Here is a 17,258-nt window from a genome sequence, read left to right on the forward strand (position 1 = left end):
GCACACTCTCCTCTTCTCTTCCCCCAGTTACACAGAGGAAGGGACACGCCCTCTCCGTCCTGAAAGAATGCAAGTTGGATGATTATGACGGGTAAGTCGTCTGCGCTCTCTGCTTGAAGGCTGCGTGAGACTCTCCCAGCGCTCATTCTCCGTAACAGTGTAACGCATTCAGCTTCTCCCCATCAGTGGAGTCAAAGCAAGCTGATTCTTGAAACTTCAGCCTGTTTCTTTTCTTGTTGCTCGGCGCCGGTCAGAAAAAAGAGAAATGTACGTTTACCGAAATGCCAGTGAAGCGCAGTAGCAGATTAAAAGCGAGCTTCATTGGGCCGCGATGCGAGCGGAGGGGGGCGCGGAGCAGAAGCCGAAAAGACGGGGCGATCCCGCCTCCCCGCTCTGCCCTTTTCTCCTAAGATGGCATTTAGCGGTGATGAATAAAGCAGGGTTTGGGGGAGCCGGCGAGGTTTAAAAATGAGTGATAATGCTTTGATTAAAATATTGAGCGGAGCTGCCCAGCAGTGCGGGCCTCGCTGAAGGAGCTCTCTCCGGCACAGCACGGCAGGTGGCACTTTAATTACCTATTTGGGAAGCGGTGATGAAGTGCCTCCGTCCTGAGGACTGCTGGCGCCGAGCTTTCCCCCGCCACACCGCCGCGCCCGCTTTAAAGCGCCGTTAGAACCTGGCGAACGCTTCCGGGCCCCGGGTACCGAGCGTCTGCCACGCCGTCCAATGGTGGAGCCACCCCCCACCCAGACTCCTCCCCCTGCCTGGACCCCCTCCCCATCTCCTCAATTGGAAGACCGACTTGCCACCGACGCACACCAGTGTGAGACTTTGTTCAGACGATGGGGTGGGGACGAGAGAGAGGGACGAGAAAAGAACAAACTATGCAGGAGCTAGCAGTGACGGAACAAAAACTACAGGTTCAGATAGTCATAGCTGAGGGGTGGCACGGTGCAAGCCACGTTAGCCGTTGTTGAAGAAATCGGACTGAAAAAAGCTTGAGTCTTTGAGTGTAGACTTTTCACCATGGAGCCCCCAGGGCACTAATGTGTTCCTGCATAGACCTGCTGTCTGTGCAAGAGTGATCCGGTACGTCAGATTGGTTAGAGGCCCAAGGTCAAGAGGTGAGGATTGAGCCCATTATTCTCCTCTCAGTGACGATTCCTCTCCTGCTCCATTTACTTAGACCACATTATGGTTTGTTCCATATACGGCCAGTCCAAGAAGCAAAGGATTTTTCTTTTTATTTCTGTTCTGACCAAAATTTCCACTAATGGTTGCCTATGTGAGAAATGCCGGCTGTGCTGATTTCGGACTTGAGTGACCAACTCTTCAGGGGATACAGATGGTCAAAATTGACCTATTTAAGACTGTCACATCTTTGTCCCCAAGTGGACTAGAAAAATGTTTAAACAGTTTTAGAGCTGAAAATTGAGCTTTTAAAAATTGGGTCACTTGTTTCCGTTTGACATTATTTCATTATGTAAATATGTTCTCTTTACATCTTCTGTGAGTTTCATGTTGTGGAGGCCAGTATTAAATGTGGAGGGAAAATGAGCCATGACAACACACGCAACCTGTTGTTGAGCAGGTATCCCAAGATGCTAAGATGTACAAAATGCATGGTCAGATTGTCACTAGTGAGGTGGTTCCTCTTGAATTTGCCCATCTGTGGAAACTATTTTTTGTGCATGAAGACATCAGATATGGTACAGCATGTGCAGTGTAGAATATCTGGCAAATTTTGCAATTAAAAACAATTTCTTGCCATTTGACAGTACTTCTGCAAATCCAGATTATTCTTGTATTGTATGAAACCCTTGTTTGATTAATGAAAATATTAAATAAATAAATAAATAAATAAATGAATAAATAAATAAATAATTTTCATAAGTAATGTATCACAGTAGTATTTAAAATATAAACACAGACTATAAAATTTACTAATGACTTAATGACAGTGAAGATCAGCTACTGATCTGAATCTTTTGGTGTGTTCCGGGTCTGTGGTGAATAGTTTGGTAATGAAAATTATTTTTGTACAATACTGCACAGAATGCAAATGTTGCACAAAATGATTATTTTCAATTCATGGCACAACCTCTTAATTGTCTGGTCAGGATCCCTGAGCTACTTAACCTGAAATACCCTTTTCAATGTTTGTAAAACAGGATCATTTTTAAGATGAAAAATTAGAGTCAATATGAAAGCCAAACAGTTTATCAATTTGTCATAACATTGGCAAAACTGTCAGAGTGCAATTAGTGCACACAAAAGCAGAATGTTTTTATTTATTCATTTATATATTTATTTTTATCAACTGCTACCGTGGTTACTCTTACAGGTTACTAGCTCTTTTTAAAAGGCAGTATCATAATATTTTAAGTAATATACTCGAGTGAAGTATAATGGCATATTGCTTAATTACTGAAAGTAAAGAAGAACATATTTATGAATTGCAACAGGTAAAAGTTTTCTGTACATAATATCACTTTTCTAATTTAACAATGTAATATTGGAAATGTAAATATATGTTAGTTGGGTAGACCTGTCAGCCGCTCCTAACTGAACAACAGCTTCACAACCAGAGGCTGCTACCATTATTTGGAGTGGTTTGGAAACCTCCACCATCTTGGCGCTGAAGATATCATGGACTATAGTCTGTCATAAAGTGTGAAAAGATGTTCAAATTTAAATGGATTCTTAATGACACATCATATTTCACATTTCTTTTGACATCCTCACATTGTCAGTATGAACTACTTTAATGATACTGGCAATTAATGTGATGACAGGTTCACTGTACAAATTTGATGTCTGCTCATTTTAACATACTATTCTGTTTGTCACATATTTTGCATATAATTTCACAAATGTGAAATTCCAAAGTAAGGGTTTTGATTTGCCTACAGGACAGCCACTGATAGTGTAGTAAAAGGTACCGCTAAACACACAATTCTTCAGTAATAGATTTAAATTTTTGAATAATCTCCTGCAACATAAGTTCTTTCTAAATGTAACATGTTTTTTTTTGTTTAGCATTTCTCAATCAAGTAAAACTATATAGTGTCTACTTTCTTTACCACACAAGAACATGTATCACAATGACAATGTTAAAGTGGTGCCACGACTGCTGCCGTCACAATCATTCTAGTCACACATTAATGTTAATTATCAGCACCTCAAATTAAGAGCTCTTATTTATACATGATTTTTACTGCCTTCCCGCTTCCTGGTGATGGATGGGAAATAGAGTGCTCGACTTGTTAGCAGAATGTATTGCCAGTGCCAGAACATTAGGCCCGGGGAGATAAAGCTGATTGGCTTCCAGGCGTTGCAGGGACAGTGGGCAGCTCTCATTTTGCCCAAAGCCCTGCTTCGCTCCTCTACGCCCGCATACCCTGCAATTTAGCGACACCGCAGCAGTTGCTGCAGCAGCCAGTCGCTGCAGAATGTCACATTCTGGAAATAAGATTTAATTTATTATTGGACCATGCTGTCTTTATGTTGAAGTTTGCCGTTTGTTCAGAAATGGCAATGTGGATATGCTTAATTGCCCATATGACAACCTACTACTGTGACAAATTCATAGTTGGAGATTATGAATGTGATTATTAATGTAATGAATGTATGCTCAAACTGCCAAGAGACCAAAAAAAAAATAGCATTGTTATGTTACTAGCATGGCTTAAAGTTCTCCGGCACAATGCTGGATTTCTGGCATATAGCTGTTTTAGATCAACAAAATATATTCTTGGCTTGTATGACAATTTTCAATAATGCAGCGAAAGCCACTGCACATGGATTTTTTTGTTTAGGGTGTCTTAACCAATCATGCCATCCAACGCAATATTCCAATGGTATGCGAGGGGCATAGACATGCATATTTAACTAGACAGGCAAGCATACGGGGGTATTATTGTGTCAAAAATAAATAAATGAATAAATTTAACTGATCCACAAATAAATGTAGCTGACCAAAAAAAATCATAATAATTCGGTAGATATATGTTTTGTAAAATGTATAACTAACCAATATGTCTTGAGTTACATCACTACTTGAGTTACATCACTCTCACTACTTGAGTAATCACATTCACTGTTTCAGCCTGGCATTGCCTACTACACAATTTTGAATGGGTCCAGCGGTAGGTGGAGTTGGTGTGTCCATCTCATTTGCATAAAGTATGAAAATACATTTGTACAAATGAATCTGTACAGCGTAGCTGCGCCTGGCTCATGAAACTCAGATCAAACTGTCAAAGATTCAGAAATTACATGGGCTTTTTCTTACCTCAAATGTTTTCAGAAACATTTCAGTGGTCTGTTTAAGAAAGTTTATGAACAGGCTACCATCTTTTTACAGTTTGAAAAAGATTGGGCCAAAACCAGTCTAGCCAATTTGATTGACATCTACTTGATGTAGTAATACCTCCACAGAGGTACTCTGATATCAGGATTAGGGTGGGGCCATAGTGGAATGCAGAAAGCATATTTAAAATGTTAGAGGGCAGCGCCAAGATGTTTTCTACCAGTTTTTTCAGCCAAATGATATTATTTCAGAAATGTTGAACTCACAGCATGGATTAAAATGTTTCATTGTAAAGTAGGCTGTTACACGCCAGTGTGACACCCCTGGGAGGGAGATGCAGCAGTTCTGGGAAACACCGTTGGTTGCTGCATGGAGGGAAGAAGAGAGAGCACACCCACACAAACACAAAATTAAATAAACTAACATCTTCACCATTCCCCCTCATGGGTTACAGGCAAAAACAATAAACTAAAACAACAAGTTTACAAAGACATTACAAAGACAAAAGAAAGTAAAACGGCGCTGCCACTTTCCAGTGTGCTGCCCGTAGCTGGCCCGCTTTCCAGCCGGTGCCAGCTTTTCCAACTTTCCAGTGGCAGTTTCATTTTTGATTTGTGCTCCGTTAAACACTCTTAAACACTTTATTAAACCAACACTAAACAAAGACGCGAAAATCAACAATTTTGTGTGAGCTCCTGGTCTCGGTCCCGAACTGTGGAGAGCAGCACACCTTTATGCACCTGGGCTGATTAGCTAACGCAATCCAGGTGCTTGTGCTGTCTCCACCAGCCGGCGCAGCCGAGACCAATCTGGTTCACCACCGGATCGAATGCAGCATAGGCCTACAAGCATGTTTATAGATTTTTTTAAAAGGATCAAAATATAAGACAGTTAGGTTAGCTTAGGTTAGCTGCAGAATAATTTTACAACCCCAAAGGAATGAAGAGACTGTGCACCTCTTTGAAAATTTTAATTAAATTTCACTTGTTGACCAGGCCTTTAGAGGGCGTAATTTAACTTTATTTTGTATGCCATTAGTCATTTTTCATAGCATTCATGTTCTATGCATTTATTTCATTCATGTTAATAATCTTAACTAGTGTATAATCTTTATTCAGCATAGAAATGTTGCACTTAGTTTTTTTCTTTTTATTAATTGCAGTAGTTCAATAAAGGATGCTGTATTCGTATATTCACATTCAATTGATGATAAATACTGATATTGCATGCACCCCCCCCCCCAACAGAATCAGGGGGCAACAGAATTTCAGAATTGATCCATTTTTTTCGAAATTTCATCTATTCAATATGCACAAAATGCGATATCTATTAATTCCTAGAGGCCATGGAGCTGAAGTAATATAATTGCGAATTGGTTCGGGTTTGTTGAAATTCATTTCTGAAATGAGACTGATCAGCTTTGTCCCACAGTGTTCATTTATCACTAATGTGCTTAAACCAGATTAGTGGGATCAGCCTTACTGAAGCTTGATTTCCTCCCTTCGTGGAAAAAAAGTCAATTTTCCAATTATTATGCATGTTTCATGCAGCCCTGATAAATCCACACACAATAGTCCATTGTACTACATGTGATAGGAATCATAGTCTTTTGATTAACTGAAATTGTTGTAAACAACAGTAATGTACATGACACTTGCTGCTTTATTTTTGTGGCCAGGCAGTGAATTAACATATTTGTAGGCTATATGTGAGGTGTGTGCGTGTGTGTGTGTTTGTACATGTGTGTGCGTGAATGTGTGCATTTGTTTGTGTGTGTATGTGTGTACAGTATGTCAGTATGTATTTGTCCATGGTGTGTGTGTTGTTCTGGCCCTGCCTGACATGCTGTCCTGCTCTCTCCCACAGTGTGGTGGTTGTCGGGGGAGATGGCTCCGTCGCCGAGGTGGTCCATGGGCTGCTGCTCCGGGCCCAGATGGATGCTGGGAGAGACACAGACTCCATCTTCACGCCTGTCCGAGCAGCACTTCCTCTCGGGGTAATACCAGCAGGTGAGGAGAAAGGGTGCTGACTCACTCACTTTCGCAGCTGTCCCCAGTCCCCTCTCCGACAGGCCTAAGTTTGGGGCGCGTTTTCGCACGCATGCTTGTGAGTACGCATCCCACTGACTCGAGAGGTTGTGGTGCAGGCAAGCTAATTTTAGCCATTAGGAAAACAGAAGATCTTTATAAAAACTTGGTCAGTCTTTATTTCAGATGAGCTAAAGTCTTTAATCGACTTCCTTCCCATTACTTTGACCTTTGCCCCGATCTGTGTAAAGAAAAATGTCAAACGTCACTTAATTCACAACTTTTTGCTTATTGCGTACCTGTGTAATAGGTAACCTGTGAACTGTGTAATAACTACAAAGTAATCCAAAACAATACGTCTGTGTTGTTAAGGAAGCCACTCGATAAACCCTGAGGGGTTTCTTCGGTCTTCCTTGGACAGCTCTTCATGACCATAACAACTCATGATTACTTTTAAAATGTATAAGTCCACTGTATATTTTGCATTTTTTTCTTCTTTTTGTTTCCTGTGCTAATTAAATAAATAAATAAATAAATATAAGATGAAGTGTTTCATAAGAGCTTGATAACTTAGTGAAGCGGTTGCATTCAAAACCAGGTCACATTCTGAAGCTCCACTCCTGATAAACAAACACAGACGAAGTATATGATTATCAAATTGATTTAATTGCAGGCAGCTGAGATTAAATTGTAAGGTTATGTGCAGAGTTAATTGCTCACAAGTGCATCTGAAACAGAGACGCACTTCAGCTTGAGTCTGCCTCCTTGTAAAACCGTGAGCATTCATTAGGTTAGCGTCCGCATAATCGTCGTGGCTACAGAACGCTCTGACATTTTGACAGAAACGTTGAGGGAAAAAAAGGCAAAGGCTGCAAAGCGGTCCTGTTACAGAAGCAGAAAGCGAGGGGGGTTTGGGGGGGGGGGGGGGCTTGGTGGGCGTTTAGGGGGGTTAGGGGAGCCCAGAACAGGAGCCATCCTGTTTTTTTTATTTTTTTGGGCCAACAATTTGACCTTCACTTGTCATTTCAGGTGCAGCGAAATTGAGTGCCGTTGTTAGGAGAGATGGAAGCCCTCCAACTCCGCACTCCCAGTAAATTGGACGCGCTGAGGTCACTGTTTCTCTTCATTAGCGCACGTGTTCCCCAGGGATTATTTGTAAACAGTTTCCCGTCACAAAAACAGGGAAGATGCCGTCCTCCCTGAAAATAGACGCTTAATAAAGGGATCAGTCTAACCGGCTGAGATAGCTGCTCTAGTTCCCGCCTCTCCACCTTTGTTGAGGCAAATATTTTGTGTGGACGTGTTTTTTAACCAACCATTTCCTTGTTTCAATTCACAGTGGGAATGTAAAATAAATGATGATGTAAAAAAAATTATAATGAACATACATTATTATTTACAGCAGATACAACAGTTATATACTCCATCTCATATTTAAGAGCCTCAGTTAAGTGACAGGTGAATGCTATGAAACCTAACTGCAATTTTTAAATATTAAATTTGTTTTTGCAAATGGCTTCATTAAGCTCTTTGTCCATCGTTGGTTTAATTGAGTGATCTCTACACAAGTAGCAATGGAAATATTGTTTAATTGAAGCAGGACTGCCCAAAAACTATTACCACTTACTCAGTAAAATGGGACTCAATAGGATTAGAGTTTAAAAGAACAGATTTAACATTATATGTATAACACAGCAAACATACCTAATCAGTGCTGGAGTTTAATGTAGAGGATAATTAAAAACTTGCAAGCATGCTATATGCAGTATGGTATATATGGCATATAAATTGAGCTTCCAATTAATTTGCCAGGTCTGAAGCATTTCACAGGGACTGTTAATTTCTTTGATATTTCAGGCAAAGAACCAAAATGTTGGTGCAGTTTTTATGAGACTTTCAGATATGCTTGACTAGCAAGTCATTTCATCACATTCATCTGCCTGGGTGTGGGAGACATTAACAGCCTTATGAATATTCATGCTGTCTGCTTAATTAAGTTAATTGTTCTGCAGAAGTGCCTGCACTTCCAAGGACGTTTTTTTTTTCCTCCCCCCCAACCCCCCCAACCCCCCCACCCGCAAATTTCTGCATGTTCACTCTCACCATCCTTCACGCGGTACATGGGTGAGCAGCACGTTAGTCCTCTCCCTAGAGCGACTGGCAGGGCCGGGGGGAGGGGCTCCGTTTTGGGCAGGGAAAGGAATAAAAAGGATTGTGAGTTTAGTGTACTGGGTGGAAATGCCTTATTTTCTGTCTTGGAACTAAAGCTCGACTGGTATCTGTTGCTTATAAACTAGAGCAAACAAACAGAATTATGGGTACCATATCGTATGCTTACCTAATAGGAGTAATTTAATCATACCCTGTTTCTGCTATTAGTAATAAATGTATAAGATAATTCAGTTAGCATTCACTGATTAGATGTGTTCATTATACTGTATTTGAATCCATGGTAAATTTAACTGATTTTCAAATAATGTTAATGGTTATGGAACATGCCTTGCACATTAACTAGTAAATATAAACATATTTCATTAAGCTCGAATATTAATAAAAGCCAGAAAGTGTGTGAAATGATGATCTTGGTTTGTGTTTGTAAAATCTCTCAATGCTAAATTTTCAATCCTTAGCATCCCCAGTCAGCTTAGACTATCTTCAAAATGGACACAAAGTCCTGGACAAAGTATTTCAGGACCAGGCTTGGCACTTTTGGTGTTCGTAAGCCAAGTATTGTTTCATTTTCGACCAGAATTCGTCGCTTCAGGATGGCAAGTGCTTGAGCGCATACTCAATGTGTAGATTTTTATAAACATGTAATACAATCATAAAAGGTTATATATTCACGCAGAAAGTAAACATGCTATTAAAATACTAATTTATTGATTGGAGCTACACATTCCATTGTTTTACTAGAAGTAAAAATATGTTGTTACAATAAAATAAATAAGCTTTCCTTTCTAGCAAATTTTAGTATTGTTTTTAATTTTTAATTTGGTGGTGTACCGTAACACTTCAGTGTGGAGTTTGCATTGGCCTGGATTCATTCAACATTTGCCCTTGAATTGCCCTTAACTCACAAATAAAAGCAAGTTTTCCTCTCACCAGACACAGTTCAGGTAGTAAAGCAGTCACCAAAATTAACCCTCTGGAGCCGTTTGAAATTTTGAGTCGCAGAAGAGCTGCTGCATGAGAGATTGGACTGTGTGCATCTGGAAAACGGGAGCAGGGGAGGAGCCAGTTCATCGCCCCCTCGTGAACTCATTTACAGGCATTTGTTCTGGTTACCTGTTAATGTGAGCAAACAGAACAGGGAGATAGCCACATGAAAGGAAATGCCCGCTCACCCGGCAAGGGCAGCCCGCTCTCTGCTGTTTGTCTCCGTCAGTAATCAGTACAAATACAGACACCTGTTCTTTCCTCGCCGCTGCCAGGAAGGTAAATGAGTTTAATTGGTGTCTGACAGTATTAAGGTAAATTGATGCCTTTTAAAACAAGGTCCATCTTTTTTACTCATTAACTCTCCTTTACTTATTATGTACATTTTCAAAATGTGCTTTTTATAAAAAGTTATATGCAAATGAAAAAGAAAGAAAAAGACAAGGTGGCTTAAGGTGTGCTGTGATATTTAGAAGTTGGTACATGTGACGAAATTTGCCTCATACCACATGAAGTTCACGCCTCTCTCTCTCTCTCTTTCTCTTTTTCTGTCTCTCTCTCTCTTTGTAGGCTCCACTGATATTGTTGCCTGCTCCGTTCATGGAATAAGACATCCTGTCACAGCTGCAATGCATATCATCATGGGTAAATCCATTTGTCCTTGCTATGTGTTAAATGCAGTTCCTAAGGGTTTACTAAGCAACACTATGCATTATGTTCATATATCTGTATGTGTGTGTATGTGTGGAATCCATATTGAGACATTATATACCAACAAACTATGTACAGTTTGGTTGAGAATAGCGATGCATGACATCATTAGAATATATATTTTTTAATTGCTAATGTGCAATAAGCGTCTTGCAGCATCATTCATTCATGGCTCTGAACTGATTTTTGGGAGCTCGCTCCTAGTTATTTGGCTACATTAGTGTAAATGTGATTGGTGTTTATGCTTGAGGCCGGCAAGTTGTCATTTCCCGCTCGTGTGAAGCAGTTTTCGCTCCGCGCCGGGCTGAACCTCGTGTTAGGTGCAGTCTGGTGCTTAATTAGGTCCCTGGATGGGCGCGAGTTCCGGGCCTGTCTCGTGAACGCTGGATGTGGGAACCGCTGCTATGGAGAGGAGCGTAGTCCCAGGGGAGCAGGGGGGCTCAGATGTGAGGGGGACGGCCCTGGCTCGCGCTCTTTTGTCCTCCCCTGAAAAGGAGCTTTCTTACAGTTTCCCTTGACGTCGAGCCTGTTCTTGTGCACAGCGTTTCTCATCGTTAATTCATTCATTTTTTTAATTTATTTTTTGTGCACAACAAATTGTGTCCATTGTGTTGACTGTGTAAACTCTTCCAGGCTTTAGTACTGTATGACTAACAAGTCCTTCTGTAGGGATCTGCATGTAGCAAGACTTCCCCAGCAAAAAGCTAAGCAGTGAAATAATGTCTCAAGGAAATTAAAAGGAAGAGTTAAGGGTTATGTTAAATTATGGCTGCTACACCTATCCTGCTCCAGAGCTGCCGCCAACTGCTCATTGAATCACTTTTCTGTGTGTCTTTTTAATTCTGGGCCTGAAAATAAAGAAGGTTAGGACTGGTGGTGGGCCAGCTCTATTAACACCGTTATGAGAGATGAGAGATGTTCTGTTAACGATGAGTGGAGAGATGTGGGTGAGTGAGACACAAGATGTCCTGTTAACAGTGAATTGGATGGTTGATGTTCCATTAACTGTGAATGAGATCTTCTGTTTGGGTGAACAGTGAGTATAAGTGGGTGATGTTCTGTTAACTGAGTATAGACAGGTGATGTTCTGTTAACACTGAGTAAAGACCGATGATGTTATCTTAATTGAGTTTATAGACAGTTGATGTTCTCTTAATTTTGAGTGTAGACATGTGATGTTCCTTGTACAGCATGAGCGTGCCCAGGGATTATAAATTTAGTTGGTTAACTTCTCTAGTTTCACATTTTGTCGGTCACATTGCAAGATTTAGAGTATCAAAATCTGTGCAGCCTAACTGCCGATCAGTCTGTACCGAGTGTGTCTGTTTTATCTCACGTAAATAATTAGAAAGCATTTCACTACTCACAGTCTGCCTCACTATCTCTGCCTTAATCATACATTGCACCACGAAAAGTGTAAGCTTGGATGAAAGTGTACATCAGAGGCTGCTTCCTTTGTCTTAAAATGTACCTTCTCGTCGCTCGCAGGCGAAAGAATGTAAATAAAAATAATGGCATCACACAAGACATCTAACAGGAGCGGGGTGGGGTGTTTATCCAGCAGGGGCCAATCTAGGGCGTATTAAATTCTAATTAAGCGAACTTTACGCATGTGAAAAAGGCCAACTGGCGGGATTTTCTGGCCTTCATGAATAATGCATGAGGCGCGAGGAGCCATATATGGGCGGCACAAAAGGAGGTCAGGAATGCGGGCGAGCACAAGGGACCGCTCTTCCCTCGGCACAAAGAGCAGCCAATAGGGCCACCAGGCCCATGGGTGCGCTCCAGGGGCCCCGGCTAGTGAGCAAGTTTGAGCCATTTAAAGAGGCCGCCTGAACTCCCAGTGCTGCAGCTCGACGGTCCTTGCTTATCCCCCAACCAGTTGATGCCAGTCCTCTCAGAACTACTGGGAAAGGTTCAAACCTATAACAGGTAGAGCTTCCTCAGTCATTGATGTGTAAATTCTCAGGTAACCATGGTTACTGTACAAGACCTAGATGTTCATTGAGTAAATTTGTGGATGGATGCGTTTATGTTGTGACAGGAGTATGATTGTATAGTGGGGGGGGGGGGGGGGCACTGTTAATTGGTGGCTGGGGAGAAGCTGGCATCCACTGGCATTGTTGAGGAGATGAATAATGTTCTCCTGGCCCCCTCCCCCACCCCTATATAAACTACAAATTATGGACAGATGGATTAATGAATGGACAAGAATATAGGTAGATTATGCTACAAATGCAGGAGGGATGGATGTGGCATTGAGTTGACATATTCAGGGGGGATGATAGATTGATTGATAGAAAGGTGTTGGTGTGGTGTTGGCTGTACAGACACAGGAGGGTTGGATAGATTTTTTGATGGAGGAATAGGTGGAGTGGTGTTGGGTGTACAGATCTAGGAGGCATGTCTTTGTTCTTTGTTCAGGGCACCACCAAGCTGTGGATGTCTGCAGCTTCAGCTCGCAAGGTCAGCTGCTGCGTTTCGGATTCTCCGCCATGTTTGGCTTTGGCGGACGTACGCTGGCGCTGGCCGAGAGGCACCGTTGGATGCCGCCCAGCCAGCGGCGGGAGTTTGCCATGATCAAATCACTGGCGAACCTGAAGTAAGGCCGACCAAGTTTCAACCTGCCCTCTCCCTTCGCACTGACACGCACTGTCACCTCCCACCACCGCACCACACTGACCACACCCACTCCAGCTTTCTTTGTCTGTCTGTCTGCCTCAGGCCTGCCCCACCCATCGACAAAAGTTGGGTTCAAGGTTTCCGTGTTTATGCCACATAGTACAGAATCTACCAGAAAACGCCCATTTGTCCCCAGCCCGTCTGTCTGCTGAGCTCCCTTTCATCTTAGTTTCTGTTTTAACTTGCCATATTAGCAAGTCAGACATACATTTGTATTTTATATTTGCCAAAAATGCATACAAAGGAAAGAATAATGTATATTAAAGTATAATGTAAAATATTAGAAGGAGGAATAGTATGTAAATCAAACAATTAATTAGATAAGAAAAGATATAATTAGATACTCAATTAGAGATAAATTAGATATGATGATTTACTGCTTTTTCATAAGTGTTCTTTCTGCAGGCCTGAAGACTGCGAGGTATCCTTTCTGCTCCAGAAACAGGCACAAGGAACAACGCAGGAGCCAAAATGGTAGGGGACAGTAAGCTCTCTCACAGCCACCCGTGCCCCTTTCCCCTGACTCTCCTCGGCCGCAAAAACGGCCTTTATTTCAACAGCATTGTAAGCATACCCCCTTGCCGATGTACCCCTTGGGTACAGACCAAAAGAGCTCAAATGCGGAAGGTCAGCCTGTAAAACCAGTTTCTAAATGACTGGCTTCCGGAACTCTAAGCATTTTGTAGCCACCGCAGGTATTTTTCTTTCTATGGTCAGATTCGTCACGCAAACATTTTCATATTTTCTGCCATCATTTTCATTTTCATTTATTACTATTCATGCCTTGACAAGCAGTTGAATCATTGATATTTTCATAGTGGTTTTTAAAAAGCTGAAGACTGAGAAGACCGTAGTTGGACTACATAAAAATCAAACTGATACCGGGCCTCTCTTGCAGTGTGGAAAAGGTGACGGACATTGGAGGCGGAGCCTCAGGTAAGTGCAGAACCCTTTACATTGAATGGACTGCATTTATATAGCGCTTTTATCCAAAGCGCTTCACAATTGATGCCTCTCATTCACCAGAGCAGTTAGGGGTTAGGTGTCTTGCTCAGGGACACTTCCACACGCCCAGGGTGGGGATTGAACCGGCAACCCTCCGACTGCCAGACATCCTGCTCTTACCTCCTGAGCTATGTCGCCCCTTACATTACATTACATTTATTTGACAGACACTTTTATCCAAAGTGACGTAAAATAGGTGCATACTGAAGGTCATTGGAACAACTACAAAACACGGGTCTGATAAGGTACAATACTCATTATGCAACAGTTATTCATAGCCATGAACACATTAAGTTCAGTTCACACAGTAAGCATAGGCTAGGTCAGAGAGTAATGTTATGTCAAACTAGGAGTTATGACAACAAGCTGCAACATCAACATAATGATACATGCAATATAAGTTTTGAATGAAGGTACATGTAACATGACAGTGATACAGGAGGTACAGTACTTGTGTGATAATATGAAAGTACAGGAACAAAGTAGAAGGATACAAGTGATAAGAGTGATCTTGGATTGGGAATGCCCTGCAGAGTGGTGATAGTGGTGGTAGAGATATGTCTTCAGACCGTGGCAGAACCCTTTATTACAGACTGCAGTTTCTCCAGGCCTTTTCTCACTGGCACCCTCTCTGTGTGGTCTGGTCTAGAGGAAGACAAGGAGTGGCAGACTGTCCAGGGCCTCTTCCTCAATATTAGTATCATGGCGATACCCTGCATCTGCTCCATGGCTCCCAGAGGACTTGCTCCCACCACCAGGTCAGCCATTTTAGAACTGCGGTTTGAGGTCAAAGTCCCAGTTGCCACCAGGGCCACAGCACTGTGTATCCACACTGTAGCATCAATCAAAAACCTAAAACTGCCATTTTGTGTGTCTGCATTGTATTGTAGCATTAAAGTCTGAAAACCAGTATACTGTGTGTCTGTAGCAGAGCCTGAAGCTTAGTGTAGAGCCCGAACACCATCCTACATCTGCATTGTAGTATAGTGCTAAAGACAAGTATGTAAGGAATATCTGGTTGTTAAGGCCCTGAAAGCGTGTCACTGTATGCATGGATTGTAGGACGGTGTTAAAAACCTACAGTGGCACAGCAGGTGTACAGTATGTGTGCGGGTGGCAGTACAGGTCTGTATGTGTGGAGATGTTGGTACAGGTCTGTATGTGTGCGGTTGGCAGTACAGGTCTGTATGTGTGCGGGTAGCAGTACAGGTCTGTGTATGTGAGGATGGCAGTGCAGGCCCTACTCCTACAGCAGGTGTGTGTGTGTGTGTGTGTGTGCATGTGTGTGCGTGAGTGTGAGTGTGTGCGTGCGTGCGTGCATTGGCGTTTGTATCCACGGCTTTGTGTGTGTCACTAAGCCCCAATACCAGGTTAGTGTGCCTGAGGCTGTCTGGATTAGTTTAGACTTCCTGGATTATAAATCCCTGTCAGACTGTGGCCTGGGTGTTCTGCTGAGGGGGGTGTAATTCTGTGGTCTGGAATCAGTGGCAGAATCAGACTGCCCAGGTCAAGGCTTCTAACTGGACTAATCAGCAGGTAATTACTGTGATTAAACCGAGTGGTCATTGGGATTAGCGAGCCGAGCATCTGTCCACTGTGCTCTAGTCATGCAGTGTCACGCAGCTCCACAAAGACACACAGACGCGCTGCTGATCGCCTCCCAGCAGAGCGCGTAGTGCAGGGCTGCCGTCACCCGGGACTGAGCCCAGACCCCATGAGGGTGTAAGCAGCGCACATCAAAAGCCTGCTCACCAGCCTGCCTCTGCATATTCCTTTAGAGGGTCACAGTGAGCTGGAGCTGCAGTCAGCAGGCATAGAGTGGGAGGTAGGGTACACACACACACACGTGCACACACTCACCCACATGCACACACACTCACACACACACACACACTCACAGACATGCACACACACGCACGCACACACACACACACACACACACACACACACACACACGCACACACACGCACACACAGCTAAAGCACTTAAACAGCATGACATGGAACCATGGAGACAAACTAGATGAAGATCGGTAAACATTGCAATTAGCAAAGAAAAGGTTTAATCTATTCTATGATAATGGTATTCTATTGGTAATGTCAGTATGAGATTCTCTTTGAACCCTGTCCTGTGATGGCCCCCACTGCAGGCTGGACAATGGTGGCATGGCCCTAATTGCAGTCGGAAACACGTCCAAATCAGAGTTCATCAAACACCTGAAGAGGTACAGCAGTGTAAACAACGAGGTGAGGCGTCATCATGAGCAAGGCCACCCCTTGACTGAATCCTCAGGTGATGGCAGTCTTGATGAGCTTTTCAGATTAAGCACATCTAGTACACTGTCAAGACTAATTATTCACCGATTTTCAGATCCCAGTAAAACACTTTTCAGACTAATGGAGATTAGCCTCTTTCCCAGCTGGCCGGCCTCCTTATCGCTAAGAGCGCCATTCAGTCCTATTCTCCAACCTGGATTCTATATATACACTCTCAGTGTAGGAGGTGGCAGGCTGTGGCTGGAAGGAGTGCAGTGTACCAGTGTGTGTATTTTAAACCAGCGTGGGCTGGAGATGTGCGTTTAGATTGTTGGATCTCAGAAGTAACAGTGGGAGATGATTTCTACTCAAGCACAGCCTGACAGCTTTCCTTGAACAATGCAGAATTCAACCCAATTTCCACTCAGAGACAGAAAGAGGAGAAAGTACTACTGCATGACTCACTGGTTGTTTAATATTTTGCTGGTTGTTGAGTAAAATTTTTGAGGATGACTATCACAATAGAAAAAAGATTATGCTGTAAGTCAGACATCCAGAGAAAGCAAAGTTCAAAGTCAAAACTAAAATTAACAATGTATAAACAGCGAAACAAGTTTGGAGTGGTAGGTAGTAAATAGGTAGATGTTGTCTTTCATTTAAACACAGTTACAGTACCCTTTTTACTGTAAATGCTAATGCAAGCAAACACATGGTGCAGTTGTCAGTGAATGGTATTATTACTTGCTAATAGGCTAAACCTTGACCTGACAGGAAGTCAGGGGGTCAGTAGGCCCCCCGCTGGGCTGGTTCACTCAGAGGGCCAATTCCAAAGTTAACCTTTAAATTCCCACGGCCCTCAGGAAGTCTTTGCGCAGTGGCATAATGTCACCAAGCAGTCAACCATGGGGCAGAGGCAGGAATTGCCAATTCCTTCCAAATTCATTTTTTAATTCTTCATCAGTTAAAGACTGTTACCTTACCTTTAACAGTGAATGGGATGCCTACACTATGTGGGGCACAAGACATTTGGGGGTTCCTTCTCCTTGGGACTATAATTGTGCTGGCAGTATACTGTTTGTCAATTCCACACTCAAGGACATTGTACTGAAG

General features: G+C 42.6%; 1 protein-coding gene across 1 annotated transcript in view; it reads left to right on the forward strand.

Annotated features, from left to right (window-relative positions):
- Nucleotides 1-17,258, forward strand: part of cerkl (ceramide kinase-like) — a 42,297-nt gene that overhangs the window by 23,354 nt on the left and 1,685 nt on the right. Inside the window, exons 4-11 of the mRNA XM_035410244.1 lie at nucleotides 28-91; nucleotides 6,179-6,321; nucleotides 10,066-10,140; nucleotides 12,631-12,808; nucleotides 13,294-13,362; nucleotides 13,787-13,824; nucleotides 14,543-14,651; nucleotides 16,043-16,139. Of these exons, the coding sequence (XP_035266135.1) occupies nucleotides 28-91; nucleotides 6,179-6,321; nucleotides 10,066-10,140; nucleotides 12,631-12,808; nucleotides 13,294-13,362; nucleotides 13,787-13,824; nucleotides 14,543-14,651; nucleotides 16,043-16,139 (773 nt within the window). The remainder of the gene's footprint in view (nucleotides 1-27; nucleotides 92-6,178; nucleotides 6,322-10,065; nucleotides 10,141-12,630; nucleotides 12,809-13,293; nucleotides 13,363-13,786; nucleotides 13,825-14,542; nucleotides 14,652-16,042; nucleotides 16,140-17,258) is intronic.

This window comes from Anguilla anguilla, chromosome 3 (genome assembly GCF_013347855.1).
Source record: "Anguilla anguilla isolate fAngAng1 chromosome 3, fAngAng1.pri, whole genome shotgun sequence".
Classification (NCBI taxonomy): domain Eukaryota; kingdom Metazoa; phylum Chordata; class Actinopteri; order Anguilliformes; family Anguillidae; genus Anguilla; species Anguilla anguilla.